Raw genomic sequence first — 27,103 nt, 5'->3', positions numbered from 1 at the left:
TATAAAAAACAGTTTTATTGATTACAAAATACGCTATATCGGATTCATATCGGTATCGGCAGATATCCAAATTTATGATATTGGTATCGGACATTAAAAAGTGGTATTGTGCCATCTCTACTGCAAACCCTTGGTGTTCTCTCACTGAGCTTCATGATGTCGTCACCTGAAGTGGTTTTCACATCACAGGTGTGCCTTGTTCACTTGTGCAATTTCTTGCCTTCTTAATGAGGTTGGGACCATCAGTTGTGTTGTGCAGCAGTCAGGTTGGTACCCAGCTGACAGTCCTATGTGACAACTGTTAGAATTCATATTATGGAAAGAACCGATCAGCTGAGTAAAGAGAAACAACAGTCCATCATTACTGTAAGAACTGAAGGTCAGTCAGTCCACAAAACTGCTAAATCTTTCAATGTGCAGTCGCAAAAACCATCAAGTGCTCACATGAGGACACCCAAGGAAGGGAAGACCAAGAGTCACCTCTGCTGCTGAGGATAAAATCATCTGAATCACAGGCCGCAGAAATCGCAAGTTAACAGCCTCTCAGATTAGAGCTCAACTAAAGAGAATTGTTAGCAATTGTTAATACTTGTTGTTTTGTTTTTAATGAGGTCAGGGGGTTTGTGTGTCTCAGTGACCCTAAAAGCTAGATCAGCAGAAGCTTAGCCTTCAGATGGGACACCCAAGTTGTTCAGGTCTTAGGGTAGAGACCTGACAAAGTGCAATCCAATTACATGACAAAAACAGTTATCCAGAACACCGAACCCAACCCCCACCCCTTTTCCCACCTCGATTACCGCCATGTGCCCCCTTTACATTTCTGTCAGCTTGCAGCAGATTGGTGACACTGACGAATTCGAAGTTTTCAAAATAAATAAATAAAAGCCTTTCTTTATTTAGAGCGCATATAATTAGAGCGCATAACACGAGCGAATAGGATGCATGATGACTTTAACTACTTTATTAAATATCCGTATATTTATTGACAGCTGTATACTTTTTTTTTTACCCTCTTTTGAACTGCTTTTTGACACAAGATTATGTGGACTCATTGAACGTCCCCACACCAGACTCTCAGTACCTGCTTGAGCTCATCAGACACAGACACTGGGGAGAGTCTGTGTTAATAGTGGATGTGTGAGTATCTTTACTCACACATCCACTGGATCCAACAGTGGACATCCAACAGTGGACATCCAGTGGATATATCATATAAAAGCTGAGGACCCCATGATCAACACTTCCATTGGTAAACAAATGCACATAGCAAACAAAAATAAGAGGAAAATGCGTGGCGGGACTAAGGTTATAAACAGTGGACTGTTGCTCAGTGCTCATGTTTTTGTTGTTGTTTTAGAGGTGATGACTTTTCTGAAAACATCCTTCAGGCCACGAATAAAGACTAAAACTACAACTGAAACTAACAGAAACCGAACTAAAATGAAACAAATAACTGTATTGTACAAATTTGAAATTACAACACGAAATCAACTCTGGACCATACTCTGCATATTTTGCCTTTTATAATCGATTTCCATGCATGTTTATAGGACTGCATAACTGATTTAACAAATCAGAACATTTTCTTAATACACACAAATTATACGCTTTTTATTTATTATGCATATTATGTTATAGTCAGAGAGTGTGTGTTGATGGCTATGCATGTCTAAGTAGGTCACTAAAGGCGACAAGTTCATGTACGCCAACAGTGGGCGGGGCTACCTATAGTGTAGCCAATCCCTTTTGTTTATTTTTTGATGGGCGTGCCATACAGTCAGTGCCAAGCTAACGAAGCCAACCAGAGTAAACAACTAAGTTAGCCTATCAGCTAGCTAGCAACTTCTGGTATGCCTTCGTTTCTTGAGAGAATGTATTATATAATTCATCTTCATCAACAGTTTAAACGTATAAAAGTATGGACATCTAGTCGTCACCTCGCAGCTGTGTCGATTTATTAAAACCTCGTTTTCCCCTGTTAAGAGTGTTAAATGTTCGATGTTTGGTTAGCATTTACTAGCTGGCTCTATTAACCAGCCTAACTTTCTATCATTGCTAATGTCTAAATGTTAGCCATTGAAGCCATACACATAATTTAGTTGTTTTATTTGCTATTTTCATACTTTTTCTAGAAATGGCGTCGTTAACGGCGACAGAACCAGCGTTACACCCAGGTACAGCGCCAGCAGCAGAGTCTATAGTGCCTGCTTGTATGTTTGCACCGGACCGGGGGTGTGCCGAGGATCAGTCCGGCGGAGAGGGCTTTGAAGACGGCGAGGATACAAATGAAGAGCCCGCGGATCATTTAGACTTAAGTAGCAAGGTGGGCCTCATTGTTAATTGCGCGTTGAGTCGTTACGTTTTAATACATTCCGACTGAGCAGATTGTTCATTGGTTTTCTATATTGTCACCGTGTGAATGAGTGCCACGTAGTATGCCATAATAACTTTACAGGTGCTTAAAAGTTGTACACGGGGCATTTAATGCTCGCTGTGCATCCCAGAGAAAGTGACACGTACAGTATTTTGCACCATATCTAACTGTATCCAGCTGGCAGCATACTAGACATGTAACCTAACTACTGTATATGCAAACTTTGCAGTTCTTTTTGTATTGTTGAATGGAGAATCCTAAATAGTCAGACTGAACCAAAACAAAACACCAACAAAACTTTATTGTGTAAAATTGTTTTTATAAAATGCTGACTACTTGTTGCGGTAGTGACTTGCTGTATGTGCACTCACAGAAGACTTGTTTAATGGTGTTTGCCCTGTCTGACCTTTGCAAATGTTCAGCTATTATCTCATTTACTGTCTCTACCTTTCAGCTGGTCCTTGTGAGTCCAACAGGGGAGCAATATGATTCATTACTGAGACATTTGAGGGAGCGGATAGATGAGGGCTGCGGAGAGACAATCTATGTGGTTGGGATGGGCTCAGGTAAGAGTTAGCAACTTCCAGTGAACTTCATTAATGTATAGTAATTTTAAAATAGGATAATGTGGCAAGAAAACACACACACACACACACACACACACACACACACACACACACACACACACACACACACACACACACACACAAAAGACAAGAAAAAAGGAAAGAAAGTGTTTTTTTTAAATAAAAGTCTTTTTTTTAATATAAAATAATGTATTAGCAGTTGGAAACTGTATCTTGTTATTGAATGAGAGGAAATATTTATTTAGGGCTAAAAGTCTGAGATTATCTAAGGCAAGAAAGCTGTGTTTTCAGTCATCTGGTGTGTGTATGTTCAGGATATCCCGTAGGTGGCACCAAAGACTTTTAGCAGGCATATTGTTTTTAGACTAGGCTGAAATCTGTAAAGCAAAGGAAAAAATTGTACAGCTATATTATGTCAGTGCCTGACTTCTAAAATAAAAGTTAATTATTCAAAAACATAAATTCAAACATGTGGCTGTGGGGTATAACACCTATTGCTTCATAGCCATAGTAATTGTTAGGGAAAAGTAGTTTTATTGGTATTTTTCAGTCACTGTTGTGTTGTAGCTGTGTCGTCACTTCTGGGCCTCCCAAACAGCTAATCCCATTTGTTTGCTGTTCATTCTAAAGCTCTACACACAAATGCAGCTGGCCTTTTTGTGCTATTTTCTGACTGTTAAAGCAACTGTCTGACCCAGAGCACACATAAGGGCATGTCACTTTATCCTCGGTCAGCACAGGCACTGTCAGTAGTGCAGTGGTACAGACAGAATATCAGCACCAAAGGCTGTCTGACGAGTCAGACAAAAACTAACAGACTTTCTAATGTGACTGGCTGTAGGGCTGCTCAATTAATCGAATTTTAATCAAAATTACGATCTGGGCTTTCAACGATCATTAAAAATGACCAAGCCGATTATTAGCACCTCCCTCGTGCTTTACTCTTGTGCTGCTCTGTGTGGTAAATCGAGCGCACCTCTCTGCGTTTCAAACACGCGTCACAACAATTAATTGGACCCGAGGGAACCTCGAAAAGCTAAGCAAAAGTTATTTGGAGAGGAGAGGATAATGACTGCTGAAGAAAGAATGCCGTTGCTTGAAAAGAGAGGGAAAACAACTTCAGTGATGTGGAAACATTATGGATTCGCGGAGTCAGACGTGGATCAAGTAGACATAGTGTGTAAACTTTGTTAATAAACACTACAAATTCATTCAATCATTTAAAGACCGCTCACAAAGTGACACAAAGTGACACAAAGTGAAGGAGCAGCAACTTTAGTTGGCATACCTTAATGTCAGTTTGATGCAATTGTGCATTGTGTGGCTACACAGATTGTCTTGATGTTTGGTTATTTGTATGCATTAATCCATCCATCCATCCATCTTCATCTGCTTTATCCGAGGCCGGGTCGCGGGGGCAGCAGCCTAAGCATGCATTAATATTATGCAGTATTTTGAAGTTCACTAAATATTAATGTTTACATTTTTCATTTATTTTTTATATTGCAAACATTTGCACTGTCATCAGTATTTGCACACTATTTCATATTATTTTTGACAATCTTTAAAGCCATTATTCAATACATTGTTATTGTTAAATAAATATCGTCAAATAATCGAGATCTCAATTTCAGTGAAAATAATTGTGATTATCATTTTTGCCATAATCAAGCAGCCTTAACTGGCTGTGTTTCTTTTTGTCAATCAATCATAAGCTTTTTTGTTGTTATTGTAATTTATGTGTGCCAGTTCTACTTGTAAAGCAACTGGCAGCAACCAATGGGTTAATACATTTCTTTACCTGTTAAGTGGATGAATACTGTGGGTTTCTTTGAAAATTTAGAGTAATCTGCATATATACAGCCTTTAGAAAATAAAGTCTTCTCTTAAAAGTTGTCTGAAGCTGACTGCTGGTGATTCGTTCATTTTGAAAATTGCTCTGGTCTCAGTAATTTAAATGTTCTCGTCTCTTTACACCTACTCCCATCTTTCTTTTAAAAACCACCTGTTTTACCCTCTTTCATTCTTCTGTGTGGTCTTTGTCCTCCCAGTCACCACCCTCTCATATTACATGTTACTAACATTCCTGTATTGCCCAGTTAGCAGTGAAGATGCCAATTTTCCAAGGGTGTGGCTTCACATTACTGCTGAAATTGCTTTTTCTAAAAACATCCATTAAATTGGTCCCTCACTGTCCTGCATGAGAGTGACTTCTTCCTTTCTCATACGCTTCGTTTAGATGGAGGTGATTATGGTCTGGATGAAAAGGACATGGAGGCGTCGGTAGCCACCGTGCGGTCGCTGTGTGAACAGATTGAGGCTGACTTAATCATGCTAAGAGAAAGGACAGACGCTGGAGGAAAGATTCGAGACTACCTCATCCGTCGACGCGTGGGCGAGCAGGATTTCCTAGAAGTCAGGTAAAAAATATGAGGGGAGGTTCTGGGGTGTAGGCAAAAGAATCATTAGAAAATGTACCTGCATTGTTAACTTGTTAATGTGACTGTTGGGTTTGGCTATTATTGAATGCCAGGTTATATGACAATATGACTCAAACATATTCTGTTGCATAAATGAGTTTTGATGTATCACTGGGTTCAGAAAGCTACAGAAATGGCTCTTTGGCCAGCACTGCTGAAGAGATTTATAGGCAGATTTAAAGCACAGGTTCCTGTTGTTGTGATAGTTGTTTCCACCAGGAAGAAGTATGTAATCAAACTAATGCACCTGTCTAACATTGCTTCATTTTTTTAAAATAGTGTTTTGAACGAATCAAATAAGAATTTGCGCTTCCGACAAGTCAGCAAAAAGCTTCTCTCCCAGATGTTCACAATAGCAGAATAAGATGCAATAAAAGACAAAACTGGCCACCAGACTCAAATTTATAAGAATGAAATGCATCGAAACTCAATTCACCCTTAATTAGATTTTATTCTTTTTTTTATTACATATATATATTTGTCTCTTTTTTTTTGTAATTACAGAAACCTCTTAGCAAAGGAAGCTTACAGTCTGGCTCACACTTATGGGCTGAATTTTTGAAATTCTCTTTGATTACTTTTTTAGCTGCTCTTTGCTGCAGGACTTTTGTTGATCTACATTTCACATTAAAATATTTTAAGGTGCTCTGTTGAATTCAGGTCAAGGGACATGTTGGTAAAATCCTTTCCAGCTAAGCTTTTTGAGCTTGGGAGTTCAATCTGTATTTAGATATTTAGTCTTTGCCACATGTAAACTTCCATTAGGCCGGCTCACCAGTAATTTTGTGAGTCATTTAAGAATTGTTATGTTTATGAATCTGAAAAAAAAATCACCATGCGTTATTGATTTACTCATGGACTCATGACACAGACAGTCCCCCTGCTCTTATTTTAAAAGTTCATTCGCTGTTGATCTTCCTGACACCTCTGTCCCCTTGGCTGAGTCACTGGCCATGTTGTTGTGGTGATCCTCTGTCATTCACCTGCTTCCCCAAAAAGCCTGTCCGACTGCTCCAACTCCACTCTGACCAGAACCTTCAGAATGTGGAAACCTGTTGTCTCATAGACGGCAGAGCAATGTAAGAACAACTGGCACAACCTGTAGCTCAAAACAGAGGAAGTAGAGTTCATCCACAGTAGGGCTGCTCAATTAATCGAATTTTAATCATGATTACGATCTGGGCTTTCAACGATCATTAAAAATGACTGAGCCGATTATTAGCCCCTCCCTCATTTATCCGCGACACCTTAAAGGCCGGTCCGTGAATATATTGTCGGGCATAAACCGGTCCGTGGCGCAAAAAAGGTTGGAGACCGCTGATTAAGAGGACCCGAGGGAAGCTCGGAAAGCTAAGCAGAAGTTATTTGGAGAGGAGAGTGACTGCCGTTGGTTGAAAAGAGAGGTAAAAAAAAAAAAGAAAACTTCAGTGGTGTTGCACACTATTTTATATTATTTTTTAAAGTCATTGTTAACCCTTTAAATCCGGTCAGAGCAGCACGCTCCGTTTTGTGTAACTACTTTTAAATCCCTGTAGAATCTGAACCACGTAAGCTAGCGCAATAATTTGTTTTGCATATGAAACCGGAGGAGTTGTACTTACAACTTATGCCATCAGCTTGTCCTCGGTCACAGTTTCCTTCCACATATAGCTTTGCAAAAATTGCATAAAAAGCGCTTGCAGGAACAAAAACATAATATTCCAGAAACACGCTTTGCCGATCCGATCAGCTGTTCATAACACTTCCCACAGTGAAACAGATGTCAGCGCGAACTGTCTCATGTCCGCCATTTCCTGGCCGAAACCGGAAGTGACGTCATTTTCGCGGAAATGTAGTTTTTTACTTGTAGACCTTAAAAACCTCTACTGGTCATGTTTGACTTTTCTGAATAGTTTCTGGGATGCTTAGAACTCGAATTGCACTGCTGGAAATAGTTTATTTTGATGCACCTGCTGTTTTCTTTGCAAATTTGCATCATAGGATTGTTTTTTTTGTTTTACCTGCAGTGTATATAAAAATTGGTGTATCTCCAAAATAAAACTATGAAGACACTCAAAATAAATTTCCTGTTGTTGTAAACTATTTTTTGCAACTTTTTTGTATTTAAAGTTTTGAAGGATAAACCTCTTAAATTTCTCCAAGTAGAAATATATGTAAAAAAACAAAACAAAAACGATTTTCAATTTTTTTGTAGTTTATTGCACTTTTTTGCAATTAATGTAGTTACTATGGACTTAATGCATACATATTATTAAAATATGGGCTATAACAGTTATTTAGCAACTTTAAATGCTCCCACAAATGGCACTACAACATGTAAAAAAATAATATAAGCTCTGGCGGACTTGGTTCTATAGTAGGTCTTAAAGGGTTAAATAAATATCGTCAAATAATCGCGATCTCAATTTCAGTGAAAATAATCGTGATTATCATTTTTGCCATAATCGAGCAGCCCTAATCCACAGGATGAGGCTCACTGGAGAAGTAATAGATGATATGGGTCTGTTATCAAAGCGGCTGGTAAATAAAATAATAGTACAGGAGTAATAGCTGAAGTCTGCAGCTCATGTGCATATATACGTTATAAACCCTAGTAAATGTGCAGAAACCAAATGTAAAGCCAAAATGGTGCATGCATCAAATCTTCTAAACCTTCTGCAGTCTCCAGCTCCATTATTAGCTCACCACCAGCCCAATGTTTCACAGTCAACACTGGACAGTCACTGCAGCAGACCTGATCAGCTTCACATCAGACATGCTGGGCTCTATCTCATCCACACTAGTAATCTTAGTCATATTGGCCGAACCACCTGCTCCCATGTGTGATCTTGCAGTTGTGTGAGCAGAGTTTTTCCTTTGGCAGCGTCCACAGAGGCTTACTTTGTGCATTATCTTTCACACTGCCTTAGCACAGATAACCCTTGTGTCAGAATCATGTACTTGTCTGTGTCTCAGAGCAAGGCAGGAAAGAGGAGTCATTTTTTGATGGCAGTCACTTTCTTTCTGAACCTTCATAGAAAAGTTGTGTACTGTTGCATTAGACAAAGCCAAGAACCAAAGGCCCAGCTGTGAGAATGCTGTGATGGTGTTTTATAGCCTTGCTCATGCAAGTTAACCCAATTTGAAAATGAATTGCACACTGCACCTGTTTTATGCTGTACTTCGTATTGTTGATGTCTGTGTCAATATTGTATAGCTTGGTTCCATTTGTCCCTGTTTATAGAGCAGCAATAAACCAGAAAACAAATACGCTGGCCTGTTTGTGACAGGTGATGATTTATTATAGCACAGGCCCTTTTGTACCTGATGTTGCTGCTGGGAGTTAGGGCTGAACGATTATGGAAAATAATCTAATTGCGATTTTTTGCCCCAATATTGCGATTGCGATGCGATTATTTTTTAAGGTCTTTGTCTTCTGTATTATTAAACAAAGACAAGCAATACATCATATAGTATGGCCAATACTATATTACATTAATTTTAAACTGTTCTTTCCTGGAAGACAGACCTCTGTTATGATGACATGAGGTGATGCATGAATTGATGACTGACATTTTTATTTAACTTCTTCAATCACAACAGTATATTTGAACATACACAATAGTTTATTTTTAGCTTACAAACATCTGAGCATAAAGTGCTGACAAGGAACCCTGGTGTAAACATTAAAATGAAAGTCAGTACAATGTGCAGATTGCAGAAATATATATAAAAAAAAATCAGTGGCTTTACCACACTCAGTTTTTCGACATCTGTGAACTACTAGACAGTCATTCAATTAAAAAATAATATTAAATAAATAAAACTAATAAATAAAAAATACACACATCTTACTGATCTCTGCAGTCAGTAACATTACACATAAAGTGCAAACATAATAGCAATTGTATAAACACACACACAAACACGCCTTTAAAGTTTAAAGGCGTGAAATTGGACGGTCTAGTTCTGATTAGCGTCACCGCTGTCTCGGTGGAGTTTAATAAACTCGGCCGTCTGCTTCTTGCTATCTAAAATATAACCAGACACTGGTGTAAATTCTCGACTGTCTCATACTTCTGTTTAATAAGTTTTCTGTTTGACGTTTAGTCAGCTGTGTGAAAACCAAGGAGGAACCCACCCGGGGGATTAATAAAGTTTTATTTTATCTAATCTAATAACTTTAATCTCAGCCAAACCGATTTACTCACGAACAAACAAAACACTGAAAAAAGCCCAACAATAACATTTTTAGGTTGTCTAAGTGACTTATATATTACGTTTAACCCGAGCAGCGAAACTCCGCGGTGATCTGAAAATGATGTGCCGGGAGTTGTGCCGTTCTCGGCCGCATCAGTAACCCTCGAGCTCCCGGCTAGCTGTCAAGCTGGTGGGTAGCAGACGCCTCTGAAAACGTCGAAGCACTTTTGCAAATATGGGATATCTTGATAAACCGAGCAGATATTTGATGTTTACACAACTACTTTCTCGCCTGAAAATATGTTAAAAGTTTATTTTGTGACCCAGAAAGATTAGTATGAGTAATTTTAAAACTTAGTAGCGGCCGCCATTGCTGGAAACTGGAGTTTGGCTGGGCCGCGCTATGAATTCTGGGATATGGTAGTAATTTGGACAGCCTTATAATCGCAGTATAATCGCAGCCTTTGCGGTTAGAAAATTGCACTTGATCATGTCGCGATATTATCGCAAATGCGATATATCGTTCAGCCCTACTGGGAGTGTTTATTTACTTTTGGCATGTCTTTTCTTATTGTGCGTCATTTGAGTTTCATTCATGTTCGATTGAATTTAGAAGGTTGAAAATGATCTCGTCCTGCATTTGACATAATTTTCCCTTTATTTATTTTGCATGTTGAGCCGAGGATACTTGTTTACTTCCAACTTGTTATAATCAAACGCACAAGAACAGAAATGGACAACACCATTAGTGAAAAAGAAATAAAATATAGATGTAGGTCTTAAGCTGGATTTCTTTTTAGTCTCAATAAAATACCCAGCAGTCTCCATCAGTTTTATTTTTAGAAATGAAGATTGAGAACCTTCATATACTCAATGGGAGGGTTTAGAGGTGGTAGAAAGATTTGTAATGACTTGGCTGTAAAATTGTCCAAAGTGTTGGTGAGGGAGTCCACAAAGTCAGCCGCACGACAGGCAGTCAGCTGACTGGCTCTCTCATATAGGGCTCACTGTTTTAAGCTCCTTTAGCCTCCAACACTGTAAAGGGTCCTGACTGAAGTAACAGCTCTGCATACAGGGAGTGCAGAATTATTAGGCAAATGAGTATTTTGTCCACATCATCCTCTTCATGCATGTTGTCTTACTCCAAGCTGTATAGGCTCGAAAGCCTACTACCAATTAAGCATATTAAGTGATGTAATGAGAAGGGGTGTGGTCTAATGACATCAACACCCTATATCAGGTGTGCATAATTATTAGGCAACTTCCTTTCCTTTGGCAAAATGGGTCAAAAGAAGGACTTGACAGGCTCAGAAAAGTCAAAAATAGTGAGATATCTTGCAGAGGGATGCAGCAGTCTCAAAATTGCAAAGCTTCTGAAGCGTGATCATCGAACAATCAAGCGTTTCATTCAATTAGTCAACAGGGTCGCAAGAAGCGTGTGGAAAAACCAAGACGCAAAATAACTGCTCATGAACTGAGAAAAGTCAAGCGTGCAGCTGCCAAGATGCCACTTGCCACCAGTTTGGCCATATTTCAGAGCTGCAACATCACTGGAGTGCCCAAAAGCACAAGGTGTGCAATACTCAGAGACATGGCCAAGGTAAGAAAGGCTGAAAGACGACCACCACTGAACAAGACACACAAGCTGAAACGTCAAGACTGGGCCAAGAAATATCTCAAGACTGGTTTTTCTAAGGTTTTCTGGACTGATGAAATGAGAGTGAGTCTTGATGGGCCAGATGGATGGGCCCGTGGCTGGATTGGTAAAGGGCAGAGAGCTCCAGTCCGACTCAGACGCCAGCAAGGTGGAGGTGGAGTACTGGTTTGGGCTGGTATCATCAAAGATGAGCTTGTGGGGCCTTTTCGGGTTGAGGATGGAGTCAAGCTCAACTCCCAGTCCTACTGCCAGTTCCTGGAAGACACCTTCTTCAAGCAGTGGTGCAGGAAGAAGTCTGCATCCTTCAAGAAAAACATGGTTTTCATGCAGGACAATGCTCCATCACACACGTCCAAGTACTCCATAGCGTGGCTGGCAAGAAAGGGTATAAAAGAAGTAAAACTAATGACATGGCCACCTTGTTCACCTGATCTGAACCCCATTGAGAACCTGTGGTCCATCATCAAATGTGAGATTTACAAGGAGGGAAAACAGTACAAGAAGTACTCCATAGCGTGGCTGGCAAGAAAGGGTATAAAAGAAGTAAAACTAATGACATGACCTCCTTGTTCACCTGATCTGAACCCCATTGAGAACCTGTGGTCCATCATCAAATGTGAGATTTACAAGGAGGGAAAACAGTACACCTCTCTGAACAGTGTCTGGGAGGCTGTGGTTGCTGCTGCACGCAATGTTGATGGTGAACAGATCAAAACACTGACAGAATCCATGGATGGCAGGCTTTTGAGTGTCCTTGCAAAGAAAGGTGGCTATATTGGTCGCTGATTTGTTTTTGTTTTGTTTTTGAATGTCAGAAATGTATATTTGTGAATGTGGAGATGTTATATTGGTTTCACTGGTAAAAATAAATAATTGAAATGGGTATATATTTGTTTTTGTTAAGATGCCTAATAATTATGCACAGTAATAGTCACCTGCACACACAGATATCCCCCTAAAATAGCTAAAACTAAAAACAAACTAAAAACTACTTCCAAAAACATTCAGCTTTGATATTAATGAGTTTTTTGGGTTCATTGAGAACATGGTTGTTGTTCAATAATAAAATTATTCCTCAGAAATACAACTTGCCTAATAATTCTGCACTCCCTGTACACTCCCCTGTACTGAAACTTGTGTTATTCACTCTTTTTTTTCTTTTCTGTTCTCTTTTCTCTAGAGTGGCTGTTGTTGGAAATGTAGACGCTGGAAAGAGCACCCTGCTGGGAGTGTTAACCCATGGTGAGCTGGATAATGGCAGAGGTTTCGCTCGCCAGAAGCTCTTCCGGCACAAACATGAGATGGAAAGTGGGAGGACCAGCAGTGTGGGCAACGATATCCTGGGCTTTGATCAGGAAGGACAGGTGGGCTGCTGTCAGTTGTGAATGGGCAAAATCACTGGAGAAATGCATTTCTGTAGTGATCTTTCCTTATTTTTTGCATTTATTTAAAAGTTTTTGAGTACCAAATATAAAAAAAAAAAACACTGCTCAGTGAAAGACTATCCAGATAGTAATTTTTCTTGTTAGCTTTATGGATTTATGTGAAATTATAATTGTGAAAAGTTTGATCACATTTAATTAACAGCATGTATTTTTCCTGCAGGAACATTTTTAAGCTTTCTTTCAAAGTTTCATCCTACCGTTTTTTCTCACGTCCATTATAAGTAGGTTTTCTTTTCTGTCTACTCGCTTCTTTAGGTGGTAAACAAGCCAGACAGCCATGGCGGGGGTTTAGACTGGACCAAAATCTGTGAGAAATCCTCCAAAGTCATCACCTTTATTGACTTAGCTGGGCACGAGAAGTACCTGAAGACCACAGTCTTTGGCATGACGGGACACCTGCCTGATTTCTGCATGCTCATGGTGAGAGAGATTGAAAGTTTATATTTAACTATTTCCTGGCAAATCCTTTGTTACTTTTTTGTTCCTGTTTCTGCCCTCACATATTTAACCACTCATCTCTGTGTTTCTTGTCTCTCCATGTAGGTTGGCAGCAATGCTGGCATTGTTGGCATGACCAAAGAGCACCTGGGTCTAGCGCTGGCCCTAAACGTACCTGTGTTTGTTGTGGTTACCAAGATAGACATGTGCCCAGCTAACATCCTGCAAGGTAAATCCACTATCTCCAGCACAGCTGTATAACTGCTCTGTTCTACATCTTTAGGTCCCAGTTTCTTAACTTCATGCTCAGTGTGAGAGGTTTTGCAAATTCAGCATAATCTCCATTCCCACAGCAATGTTTACAGAAACACAGCCATACCAAAGACCACCATTGTGTTGTTAAAAGCAGTAAATACTTTCACGCTTCATGGCTCTGCTTTAATTATGTTAAGGTAGGAAACTGGGCTCTAACTCAAAAAAAGCCTCTTTGGGAAGAAAATGAATAATATAAAGTAAATCGCTAGAACGCTTTTAAAGTGAAGCAAACTGAGAGAGAAGTTTACAAAAACAACAAACTACTGGAAGAGCACATAAAGGAAGTGATAATAATTAAGAAATAATAAAACATGAATAAATATGCTTTTAAAGCAAAAGTAAATTAAAAGCAGTCTTTTTTTCCGTTTAAAGCTTACTACTTTCAGTTTCCATCTCTTTAAATATGTCATTTATTTTCACTCTCAGGTTGTTTTGTTCAGATTTTGTCATGAGTGTTGTTTTTAGGTTTAAGAAACTCAGGTTTGCTTGTGTTTGTCTGCAGAGACACTAAAATTATTACAGAGGTTATTAAAGTCACCAGGCTGCAGGAAAATCCCAGTGTTGGTGCAGAACAAGGATGATGTCATTGTCACAGCCTCTAACTTCAGCTCTGAGAGGTAAGACCAGAGAACAGGTGGGACGATGGGCGTGACTCTGCTGAGAAATAATAACAGAATGGGTGACAGTTGATTGACAGCATACTCACACAGTTAGAAATAATGTTTGATCTTTAAAATGTTCCTGCAGAATTAGGATTTATGAATAAAATGCCAAAGACGTTTAGTGAAAGTAAGTAAAAAAACACTTACGGAGAACAGGGTATCATATGCGCACTCTCCAGTATGCCAAACAAATCCGACTACATCAGCTTGACCCTTAATTTTACTTAATCATACGGTTTCCTGCCAAAAATAAAAGCGTATACATTTTGTCTGTGGGGAAATTGCTGGATGAGTCCTCATATGATCTCAGTGCTTTAACGCATAGCTTTTTTCACATGGGTCATCTTGATTCTGTTTTCAAATCGAACCAATCAGCACACTGGTTTCTGTTTTTTGATCGGCCTCTGGTGTTTGTGTGTAGCCACGCCTGGGTGGTGCATTTTTATTTTAGGTTTATAAGTCAAGTGGGTATGCTGTTAAACAGCTTTCCCTTGCCTCTTTAATTTTTTCCTAAGATTTAATGTGTAAATATTCATGTGCTGGTTTATCAGTCCCTTTAAGGAATCTGCCATCCAGCCCAGTCGGTTAAACAGAATAGATTTTTTTTTTCATCATCTCTCTTTTTTTCTCTCTCCTTCTCTCCAGGATGTGTCCAATATTCCAGATCTCAAATGTGACGGGGGAGAACATGGACTTGCTGAAGATGTTCTTGAACCTCCTTTCCTCTCGGACCACCTTTAGCAATGATGAGCCTGCAGAGTTCCAAATAGACGACACATACTCCGTACCTGTAAGAAATAGAGCACACACTCAGTTATACAGCCATGGATGTTCATTTCTTTACAATTAGTGTTTCAGTGCATGAAAAAGTATGCTAGCAAGGGCAACTAGATCAAAGACATTGTAGATAGAGGTAGATTTATTAATGATCTGTGTCAGTATAGTGCCTTTTTTTAGGGTTAAAAACTCAAATATGCAATAACAAATTTGAAACTGAAAGGTGTGGACAAAGTTGTTGTTAATGGTGATTTAATGGTGGTCTTATTTTGAGCATGATGTGGCTGTGAGAGTTGCTTGTCTTATATTTTCTGAGTGCCAGTGGGAGATCTTATCAGAATGAGTGTATCGTTGAGGCGTGTAGAAGGGCCAAAAGCTGGGAGCAAAAGGAGTTGGGTTTCTTCCTGTAGTTCCTGCATGTTTGTATGAGTCCTCAGCCCCAGTGTTAAGAACCACGCCCTGCATCGCCCTGTTTAGTTTCTTTCTGATCAAGCTTTTATTTGCATTTTATTCCTCAGTCCCACCTTTTCAGCCCTGATGTGTTTCTTCTCTGTACACTCTTTTTTTTTTTTTTTTAACTTTCTTCTCTTTCCCATCAACTCCCCAGTCAGAAGGCTGCTCTTCCCTGAGCCTAGTTCTGCCAAAGGTCACTTCTGTTAAAATGGAGTTCTTCCTTCCCACTGTTGCCAAGCGTTTGCTCATAGGAAGTAATTAGATTGAGGTTTTTTTTTCTTTTAATGCATAATTTAGACTTCTGCGGTGAATGTTGTTAATTACTTGTGGTCATCTCCTATTTCAGTTTTCAGTGAGGCACAGTAACAGTCAATTTGATAAATACACAGAAAGGTGAAGGTTTGATAGTAAATAATGTTCTCTGTTCTTCTGTGCTTTCTAGAGAACATTTGCAATACATAGATTTCAGATTCATATGACAGACATGTTTGTAACAAAGCAGCACGTCTCTGAGTATACTGCACTCCACATTAGCTGCCCCAACCTCCAATACTTCACACAGTCCTATCTAACAGAAAAGTCCAAAAGTATCATTTCTCTTTCACAGGGTGTGGGCACAGTAGTTTCAGGCACTACGTTACGTGGATTGATACGACTCAACGACACGCTCCTCTTAGGTCCAGACCCCCTCGGCACTTTCATCCCCATCGCAGTTAAATCCATCCACCGCAAGAGGATGCCTGTCAGAGAGGTTCGCGGTGGACAGACCGCATCCTTCGCCCTCAAAAAGGTCTGTGTGGAAATAATTTAGTTGAAATACAGCCATCATGACATATTTGAATTATTTTTACATATCAGTCCAAAAGACAGCATAAAAATAGCTCAAAGATGACTTGGCAAGAAGTTTTGAAAACTTCTGAGGAGGATAATTATTCAGAAACTTTGAGACGTTATATGCATATGAATTAGTTTCCTAACTTTAGAATCAGTTTTGTAATACATGCAAATCCCAAAGAGTGAAAGCAGGTAGTGTTCTGGCTCTAATTCAGTTTTGTCTTAACCAATCCCCCAGCTTCATTTCTTTTTCCTTTGTTCCTGCTGCTTTTTCCCCTCCTGTCTTCTCAGATCAAACGATCATCCATAAGGAAAGGAATGGTGATGGTTTCTCCCAAGCTGATGCCACAGGCCACCTGGGAATTTGAAGCAGAGATTTTGGTGCTTCACCATCCGACCACGATATCCCCGAGATACCAGGCCATGGGTTAGTAAATACAGACACTCACAAGTTTAAATAGCACCGATGGGCATCTGTGTGTCTTTGACTCCCTTTTCTAAAAGAAAAATACTGTCTGGCCAATCGGTAACTGTGCCACTCTCCCTCTGTATCATTAGTCCACTGTGGCAGCATTAGGCAGACAGCCACAATCCTGTCAATGAACAAAGACTGTCTGAGGACTGGGGACAAAGCCACGGTCCATTTTCGCTTCATCAAGACTCCCGAATACCTGCACTGTGACCAGAAGCTGGTGTTCAGGGAAGGACGTACCAAAGCTGTAGGCACCATTACAAAGGTACTGGGGCTTGTGCTTACCTTTCTGGTTCAGTGTAAACTCTTTAATTATCCTATAATTAATGTTATGTGAACACTGGTGTAACAAACACAAGGTTGTGTTTGCAATTTCAGCTTCTCCACTCAGTGAACACCCAGGCAGCTAAGGCCCAGCAGTCCAAATCTCAAGCCAGCAAAAAGAGTTCTAAAGAGGGCACAACCGCTAATGAGGACAGTGGATCAGCAGCACGGCCACCCAGTCCTACCACAGCGCAGCTACCGGTGAGTGAAACAGTGCTCGGGGAATCCTCATGAGTGCATGTTTTACAGAAAACATAAGAAGTGACAAATTTCATCGGGTTGTTTTATGTGTCCAACAGTTAATTTTCCAGTGCTGAACTTTTGTTTTCCCTTCCGGGCACTAACACTGTCTGTATGCACTTATGACATTTGTCCTTGTGGTCTATCCTGTAATTCACCCTCTGAACACTCAGGTTTTGTTTTATCTGGAGCTGCAGAAATTCTGTTTTGGGTGCTTTCTTGAATTTTTTAGCCACAGGCTTCCTGTTGGTCACAGTGACTGTCACTGACTCCCTCTCTGTGGCTGTAGTATTTCACCCTTCAGTTCTTGCCAACCAATTACTGTTGGTTGACACAAAAGTTATCACTACTAGTGCATTAGTGTGGTAATGTCACCACAGACATTAGATTTTCTATTACAGTCAACTTTGTGTTGGAAGACATCTTCTCTCTGCTCTTCAAAGTGCTTAAATCTGCTACTGCTACTAAGAATAGTACAATGTATATATTGTACTATTCTTAGTTAGCGTATTGTCTGTCTTGTCTTAATGTTGGTTTAAAATGGAGCACTGTAACAAAAAATAATTTCCCCCAGGGATCAATAAAGTATTCTGATTCTGATACTTAATGTCTACAACTTTCACATTATTGTTCCATTATTGTACTTTGACTTTCAATCATTTTATTGCCAACTTGCTCTCCTACCCTGTCCATCATCCTGCCTTCATCGTCAGCCACATGTACCTCCACTCACCCCCTCCTCTGCCCTCTGATCCTCACCCGTCCTCACTGCTGTTTTCGCTCTGCATTCCCGATCCTTCAGTTCTAACACTTTACTCTCTCGCTGTTATCTCTCTCTCTCCTCCCTCCCTGTCTTGGCATGCTGCGTCAGACAGTGGCAGAGGAGGAGGCTCTGTGTCATGATGGCAACAAAGAAAACAAGGTAAAGTTCCTGCAGACTGTGGGAGTGATGATGGCGTCTCCTTAGGTGTGGTTGTTCTGTTCCCTAACCCTCCCCAGGTTCTAAGCAGATGTTTTTTTTTTTGCATGCATACTCTGCTTTAGTGCAGTTCTGCTTTATATTCACAAACTTTTCTCAGTCACACCAGGAAGCTGCTGTACTGCAAGTACAAGTGTTTGCTTACTGAACTGGACCCAAGTGGGATTAAAAGCTGTGGAGGTGCTAGAGGAAGGAAAATGAGCTTTTTCCCTAATTGTTCTTCTATTTTTAACTACACCCATTCTATATTCTCCCTGGTGAACGTACCAATTAGAAAAACATGACTTGTCTCTGTTAGCTTTTTAAATGTTACTTGTTACTAAAATGTTACTAAAATTTTATTTTGTCAGACAGAACATTTGTGCAGTTACAGGGTTTCCTGTGACCCCGTTTAAAACAAAGTAATTACACTTGTGTTAAATTAAACAAAAAAAGGGGAAAAGGGCCTGTGTTTGTAAGGTGTTTACCCCATCCACTAAAATATCCTGGGCTAAAGTCTGAACTGTTCACTTTCCTTTTTGTTTGTTCCCCTCAGAGAACCTCTAAACTCGTTTTTACCCTCTTAACCTTTTTAAAGGAGTTCCTGTTGCTCTTAAGTGCATCTTAACTGTTTTGGATCAACAAGCTTTACCTGCCGCCTGTGCTTTATTTCAAACCTGATTTCACCTAACAGCTGGCTCACAGTGCTGTCTGTCCATCCACAGCTCAAGTCAGGAGGCGGGGGACGCAGGAGAGGTGGTCAGAGACATCGAGGGAAAGGTGTGAATGCCACGAATACAGCAGTGCCCACAGGAGCAGCGGGCACAGCCTAAAAGCACAAACATGGGTTTCTTCACAGCCCGTCATCATCATCATCGTCATCATCATCATCTCTTCACAAAGAGGAGGGAGAGTGACTGTGTGGGCCTCTTGCAGGTGTGCAAAGACTGGCCATGTTTCTTCATATAAAAACAAATAAATAATTAGTGAACAGTCTGAATCAAGAGAGTGACATATTTATCAAAAATGATATATATTTTTCTTGTTGGCTGATGAAGGTGATAGTTCTTTTTTAAATTTGTTTTTCCAGGAGGTGGTTATCTCATTTGTTTTTTCCCAGCTTCTAGCAGATGGATCAGTCACTCTCTCTGCTCTCTCCTGCCTCTAATGTTTTTTGTTTCCCCCCCTCGGTCAGCCTGCTTTTTCCTTATTCTACATTTCCTTGTGTTCTGTCATTAATGGGACTTTCTGAAGGCACCAGACTTGGAGTCTGCTAACATTGGTCAGTGAAGGAGGATTGTGTTCAGTAGTTGAAAATTGTTTTTAAGCTCCAGCAGTATAAATGTGCATTTGGGATCCATTGAGCTGAAAGGGATTTGATAGCAAGCGGTCGGCTGAAGCTGCTGCTGTGTTAGTTTAAGCTGACCACTGGTTTTGGGGTTTGGCTACAAACTGTTCTCTGGAAACCTACTGATGGATGTAAACTCTGTGGTTGTGTTACCCTGAGACTAGTTATGAATGCATCACTTATAATGAAACATCGGCTTGTACACAAAGTGCTCATGTAGCCGATGTTTAAACATGTTATAGAAGGAAATCTTCATCGACTTTTTCTAAGAGTCCGTGTTTCGGTTTTTCTAGTTTTTCATGAAGCCAAAAGAGAAAATTTCTGAATCATCCTTTTTTAACGTTGGAGTGTTGAGTAGCAAAGTGGCGTTTGTCATGGTGTAATGTACTACAAGTGCTTTTTGAACAAGCAAAGCAGGCAGAGGACCTTTGCACAGTTCCACTTTGATCCAGTATATTAAATGAAAAATCCAAAAGCTGATAAAGTCTTGTGCACAAAAACATCCATCAGGTATTTTACTAATTTAATTAAAAAAAACAAACTCTAATGATGTCAAAGCCAACACAGAACATGTTTCAGTAACTGAGGTTTTGCTGCACATTTTGTGTTTGTTCTTCATATAATTGAGAATTTTCATGTGAAGTCCAAATCAGGTGCAAAGCTTCACAAACAAACGTGGACAATCACCAGATTATGGTACACGTGTGCAAGTCATGTTGCATCCTGCCTTAACCTGACGTATACCCCTAATGACATCAAGCTAAAGTAAGCAACAGTAGACTACACCCTTTTTGCCACAGATGTTTTCCACTGGTTTTTATTAAAGTGGTTTCTCGAGTTGTCTTTATATTGGGAAGGTGACCGTGTTGGCAGTTGTCACAGTTTTGCAGCCCTCTGTTTCTTCTTTGGGGGGCATAGATCTCCCCTCACATTAGTATTAACTTAATGTTGATCAGTCTGGTCTGACAGTCCTTGAGCTACCAGCTTTATACGTCTCATAAGCACAATGAACTAAGAGCATTACTACCTTTCTCCCCCTTTAGATCTTACCAACAGTGCATGGATGTTTATCTGAAGAGACTGTTTGTGTGTACAGTTTGTTACATTTTTGGACAGTGACACATTTTTTTTCTCACTTTTACATCTTTTGAAAACAAGCTGCAATAGTAGAGCAAACCGTTGTGGTTACGCTTTGTTTCAACACCATGACTGCAGCTGTCTTCATAGGTCTTTCTGCCTTCATAGCTGATTCAGGTGATTGACTTAGACACTCCACGATATTGTACCTTTTCACCTTTAAACAGGTTATGCGTTCAGTCAAAGTTATCTTTGTAAAAAAGAGAATGACCTTAGTAACAATTAAAACTGGACCACCAAACTAAAAAAGGTTGTAAAGGTCTGCGATCATCCAGGCAGATGTTCCTACAATAGATTCACTTTGTTCTTTTCGACCACATGTTGTACCATCTACATTAAACGCCATACTTAAAATCATCTCCAGATCTTCGACAGGCTTCATTTATGAAAACGATAGCCCATGAGTGAATTGTTCAGTCACATTTCAACCTTTAAAGTTAAAGTGAGAGCCTTCATGTTGTTTCCATCTTAACTGTTGCAGTGGCGCGTGGAGGCCGAACGGTGGGAGAGGTGTCACTGTCCAAAAATCTGTATGTGAGACGCAAGTTGTACATGCCGTTTAAATTAAGTGGTGCCAGTTTGTGTTCTAAATCCTTTTAAATAAAGATGTTATTTAACAAAACGTGTTTTAATAATAAATAATTTAAAATAATGTCTTCAAGAACAAGTTTAGGAGGACTCTTTGGTGAAATTCAGAATTATATTTTATACTTTGTATGCTCAGAGGTGCTCCGTCCAGAATGTACCTTGCCTGTTACCTTTACCTGACAGGCTCCAGCCCCACCGTGACCCTGAGCTGGAGAAGCGGCCGTGGATGGATGGGAGAAATTGCTCAGGGTGAAAGGTTGGACAGCGTCTACACAGCGTAATCGATTTTTGGCTTCTATTACACAACCGCAAAGTTTTGTGATGAATTTGGTTACAAATATTACTCTGCTGACAAAAAAGGATCAAAAAACATTTTCCCATCTTAGGGGATGAACCAGTGCTGTATCTACACACTGTGTCTTATCTTTTGGACACTTTTACCAGCAGCCTGTCACAAAAACATAATTTATCTCATTTCTTTAGTCGAATTGACAGAAATTGCCGAATACAGCACGTTTTACATCAACAAGGTGATCCCCAAACAGCCGTTAGCTGAAAACCTGGCTCATCTCGCCATGCCAGTCGGTGTGGCCTCCTTCGGACAACATCACTGTAATGCCACGAAGAAGAATTTGGATATCCATTCAAGTTTGTTTTCAGCAATGTTTGTGTTTATGTCAGCAAGAAAAGAATTAAAAAATGCAGCATGCAAGTGATAATATACCTGCTGTTGGGGTCAAACATCCAGTGGAAGAATATAAAATAAACATTGTGAAATAGGAAACAGACACTGGTGGTGGGTGTATTGTTCTACTGTTCTTCTGTTTACAGTTTTAGAATATTTTAGTGTTTTACGGCAGTCTGAATTTAGGACATTTGTATTTTCATTTGTTGATTACGCTTAATGCTTATACACATTTGTAGCAGGAATGACCCACGCTCAGCAATGTGACTGCAAAGGTTTATTTACAGTGTGCCTTTCAGTGCTGTTGCGTTACCGTCAGCAGCTTTTCGGCTCCTCATTGCGTGGCAGCGCCTTCCTCTCACTGCTCCTGCTATGGTCTCTCCTCCTCTCTGGCCCCAGCGGCTGCACGATTAGTGTTTTCAGCCTCCCCTGAAACCACACCCTTAACCTGCTGCTCCACCCCTCCCCTGCACCTGAGCCACCAAACACAACATGAAAAATGGCTGAACAGTGAATCAGTTTCTTTGGAAATTGATTAATACTTTTTCAGCTCTTTCAGCCAAGTCTGGTTCTGCTGGCGATTTCTTCCTGTTAGAAGGGAGTTTTTCCTTCCCATGGTTGCCAGTTGTTGGGCTTTTCTCTGATTTGTCTGTATTACTGTCTTTACCTTACAGTAAAGTGCCTGGAGAGAACTGTTGTTGTGATTTGATGCTGTATAAATAAAATTGAACTGAATTTTAGAAAAACAAAAGTTGGTGTTTCGATCACCTTCAGTTTGTCAGTCAGTTTGTCACAAACCAAAACTGAAGCGTTCCATCTTCAAGTCCAGGTTATGTTGGTGAAGGCCCAATTCTACTGTTTATAGCAATTTACACTGCAAGTCACATACATGCATTCATCATTCAGCAGTCATGATATTATCTCACATTCTGTTGTGTAAATTCACTAATTTGAAAATCCACTGCACAGATTATTCTGGTCTCTATTCATGTATTGAGGGAGAAAATCGTTTACATTCTCCATCAATTTACTTTTCTCATTAGGGTGCTTTTTTTGAGTGGCCTCACTGGTTCTCATGAAGGCCTTTTCTTGTTTAACATATACTGTAGAACCTACAGCCAGCATTGTCCCACCGTAAAGCCCTCTTATCTTTCCATACAATACCCAGTGAATATGCACTTGGGCATTTTTTAAATGTGAATTGAAATTAGAACTTGGTAAGTAATACTGTAATACACCGACAGCCTCCTTACACTGTCTGTCATGCTTTCACTGTCTGCTTTAGGCTGGCTTTACTGGGACATAACTGATTTGTTAATTATCAACTAAAGCCAGCCTCCACATCCCCCTTTGCCTTGTGTACTAGCTTTGCACATGTCAGCCTTTTCCCTGTAGGCTATTCCTACTGTGTACCCCCCGCGATGCTGTCCGCTTCACAAATTAACCTCAAGATGTGGTCTCGAAGCTCCTGACAGATAACTCATGTTGGGATATAACCTGTTTTCTTAAATCTAATTTGCCATTCAGTCCACGCCTTTAGCTCTAACTTTTTTTAATTTGTTTTTGTTTTTTTGTTGTTGTGTTTTTAGAACATATTTCAATTTTGGTGCAAATGTGTGTTAGTGCTGGTTACTGTTAAGCTTCAGCAACTAGTAATGCAAACACAGACTGTATCTCCTCATCATGCTGAAGTGAACCTTACACCTGAATGTGACGGTGAACCCGTTCCTGTTCATTTACTGAACAGGCAGATAAACAAAAAGTAAACTGCTCATATCATTAAATAATGCTGCCTTCTTCTGTGCCTTCACGCTTGCCTCGAGCTTATTTTTTGCTTGTCAACACTTTCCCGTTTCAGTCATGTTCCCTGCTGTGCCCGAGAGACTCATTTTGCACATGTAGGAGCCTCTTCTGAATCACTCTTTCAAGCGGTTTACTCCTTTCAGCTTCTACTGTTTTGCTTTGCTTCATGTGGACTAAGCATAGTCCAAAAACCACCCACACCCATTCAGAAGCTGGCTTACATTACCCATCTGTCTCTGTGCTGTCTAAGCCTGTAAAGCCCTCTCCCTCAGGTTCCACTTTTTCCCTGCTGACACTTTCTCTGAAGTATTGTTATACACAGACTCTGATAGCATCATCTCCAGCACTGCTTTAGCATCCTTGTCTTACTTGTTATAGCCACTCCAAACCCCCTTCATATAGTCAAATTCCTAAAAGAAAAAAGGAAAGCCATGAGAAAGTCACAGCATGTCACAGAAACCCTGGCTTTTTTACTTTTTGACATTATTTTGATGTGCAAAGATGTTCGCCCCTTTGAACAGTGCCTACAGATAAAGGTGGTCCTCCATGCAGACCTTTCTTCACTTTTCATGTGTATGCTGGCCATTTCAAATCCCCCGACCACATTTCAAAGGAATTCAGATCTGTTTTTTTTTTCTCTCTCTCTTTCTTGGCCAATTTCATAACCCTCCATTCCTTCTTTTGATCTTTTTAAATCCCTTGTCAGGCTCATAGGCATCTACAGGCCCTCTTTTTTCTGAAGGCCTTGAAGAACTCTTTAGATCTTGGTATGATGTCACCATGAACTTGAGTGGCAGAACGAGTACCATACTCATACTTGGATGTCAGGGGTCTAAATAAGACAGGCACCATCTGTCACTCCCTAAGCACGGTCTTATCATGTGGACCTAACATCCCTGCAGCTGATGCTTTTGAAGATGTGATAAGTGTAGGTGCATGCTTACTTTCTTCATAGCTGTCCTTTTTTCTGATCTAAAAAAGATGAACTGTTTGATTTCTCTAATGTGATCCCATGTGGAAAAGAAATAGTAAAAACATATATGATTTACTCATGAAAGTGGCCACTTTCATGAGTAAATCATATATGTTTTTAGTAAGTATACAAAACATACAAGTTTCATTATATAATTTTTCAAGGGATCTTATATGTGTTTTCACTCTTGTATGATTTTCATACAAGTTTCATACAAGACAGATAAAAACTTTATAAGATTTATATATATCTTTTCCATATGGGATGAGAAAGTTGACAATTTCCCAGGTTTTTAATTTTTAATTTTCAATTCACACCAGTGCTAAATAAACTTGGGATTACATCCACTTATCCAATTCACAGGGGGGCTGGAGCCTGTCCTAGCTCCTATAGGGTGAGAGGCAGGGTGTCACAGGGCTAACACTGACAACGATTCACTCTTGTGGGCAATTTAGAGTCGTCAGTTGATCTAACCCTATTAACTATATGCCTTTGGGTGGAAGCCAGAGAACCCATGCTCCCATGGGAAGAAGACGCACACAGAAAGTCCTGGACCAGATGTTGGATTCAAACCCTGAGCATTCTTCCAGTGTGGCAACAATGCTAACCACTGCGCCTCCGGGCTGCCTATCTTTGGTATTTCAATAAAAACCTTTGAGTTTTTCCACTTTGTATCAGTTACTAATGTTTTTTAATAATCACACAGAGGAAGTTATGGAGTCACGTTTGAAATTCCCTTTTACCAAAACTTTGTTTTCATGGCCTTTGGACTCCTTGCATACTGTTCACCTGCTCTTGATGCAAAGGGCTTTCAATCAATTTTGCTCAATAGTTCATAAAGAGTCAGCCTCCCAAACATAATTATTTTCAAACACCCCAAGGTTTAATATTGCATTCGGAAACAACTGATTGTTTTTGTTCCAATCCAATCAAAGTCTTGCTCTCTGAACCTGTCAGCTCATTTTCACAGGTGGTGTTCTCTCAGATGGTATAAAAATGGAAATGCAAACAGGCTTTTGATGCAGAGCCCAGGGTCACTGAATGACTTGATGAATGCGGGTAGGGGCATTTCAGTGTTGTACACTCACAGTTTATGAAAGAATTAAAGTAACTCCTCGCACCGTGTCTCTCTGTTTATTCCCACTCCTCCTTTGTGTATCCATCCATCTCCATGCATAGAATTAAAGCACCAATAACAGTTTTTTACTCTGTGTCCTTCTGATCTTATTGGTTTTCGCACCATGCAGTGTGAGGGCCTCATCACCATCTGCAGGACCATTAGTGTCATCTCAAGCACGATATAAACAGACTTAATTATTTCTTTACTGAAGCGTTTTAAAAGGCAAAGACAGATTCAGGACAATAAAGCGAACCTCACACAAAAAGGTTTTGCCAAGCTCAGACTGAGACCTGAGGACTTTATATTTATACTTGTTAATAAACTATATCTTTAAATGTCTTTTTATACATGAAATGTCAAGAATGCAATGATTTGCAAGTACTATACGCCCATGTTTTACTCACAATAGAACAAAGAAACCATATTATGTTTAAACTATAAGACAGTTTGCATGGGGGCCCAGCCCTGGAGCAGGGTGCCGCCGGTGCATCGAGCCACCTGGGGGGCTCTTCAACTGGTGGGGGAGATTGTCACATCTTGCAGGAGCTTTCCTCTCTTCAGGAGCTCCCTCTGCAGGAGGGGGAGATACAGGAGAGGTGGAGGAAGATCTCAGCCTGGGTGTTTATTGTCTTATGTAGTCTGGAAGATGAGTGGATGGTCGGGTGGGTGCAGTTTTCTCTGTGGTGGGGTTGGGTGGACTGTCCTGGGCTCTGTGGGGCCGGGAGGCGCTGCTGCACTGGGCCCTGGTCTGGATGGGCCTGGGTCCCCTTTCCCTGGCGGGTCGCGGAGTATGGGGATGCCTACTGGGGTCAGCGGGGGAGCTGGCCCCAGGGAGGGGTCACTTGCCCCTCCCTTCCTTCCCTCCCCATCTCCAGCTGCCTCCCTCTTCCCGCTCCACCACAACCACCCACACATGCAGGACCTTGGAGTAGGGGTATATCACCAGGGTGCAGAGGAGGCTACCCCCCCCCTGTCCCCTTCTGGCTGCCTCTGCCTCAATTTTATCCCACAACTTGGACATTCACATTACTCACACTCTCATTACACATACATATAGGATCTTGGGGGTGGGCACGATACACGGAATCCAAAGTACCATCAGGGTGTACACCTCACCCCTGGCGTCGTTGCCCATGATGCACATGCATCAACACTACAATGAGCGGGTAGAGGGAGGTTTGGAGTCTTCTCTCACCCCCATTCTCTGCGACCTGCTGGAGCGGGGGGGCTAGGAGGAGGAGTTGGCCGTCCGAC

General features: G+C 40.5%; 1 protein-coding gene across 3 annotated transcripts; it reads left to right on the top strand.

Annotated features, from left to right (window-relative positions):
- The first annotated feature begins 1,738 nt into the window (after positions 1 to 1,738).
- gtpbp1l (GTP binding protein 1, like) lies at positions 1,739 to 21,611 on the top strand. Of its 3 annotated transcripts, none has more exons than XM_085458471.1 (15): positions 1,739 to 1,848; positions 2,133 to 2,323; positions 2,829 to 2,940; positions 5,201 to 5,381; positions 12,458 to 12,641; positions 12,978 to 13,142; positions 13,266 to 13,389; positions 13,978 to 14,092; positions 14,783 to 14,927; positions 15,975 to 16,157; positions 16,493 to 16,628; positions 16,760 to 16,938; positions 17,052 to 17,198; positions 18,109 to 18,159; positions 18,921 to 21,611. In XM_085458471.1, the coding sequence occupies exons 2-15, from the start codon at positions 2,135 to 2,137 to the stop codon at positions 19,026 to 19,028; spliced, it is 2,019 nt and encodes a 672-aa protein (XP_085314597.1). In that variant the 5' UTR covers positions 1,739 to 1,848; positions 2,133 to 2,134; the 3' UTR covers positions 19,029 to 21,611. The 3 variants fall into 3 exon arrangements, with proteins under 3 accessions (XP_085314597.1, XP_085314599.1, XP_085314598.1); XM_085458472.1 differs by lacking the exon at positions 1,739 to 1,848 and adding an exon at positions 1,858 to 1,916; XM_085458473.1 differs by lacking the exon at positions 18,109 to 18,159 and having other exon boundaries at positions 1,751 to 1,848.
- Positions 21,612 to 27,103: the final 5,492 nt, after the last annotated feature.

Source organism: Copadichromis virginalis, linkage group LG6 (assembly GCF_057382275.1).
Source record: "Copadichromis virginalis isolate Kocher_CV1m ecotype Utaka linkage group LG6, C_Virginalis_male_GT1.1, whole genome shotgun sequence".
Classification (NCBI taxonomy): domain Eukaryota; kingdom Metazoa; phylum Chordata; class Actinopteri; order Cichliformes; family Cichlidae; genus Copadichromis; species Copadichromis virginalis.
The sequence above is the reverse complement of the archived record's forward strand: the minus strand, read 5'-3'. Positions and strand labels throughout refer to the sequence as shown.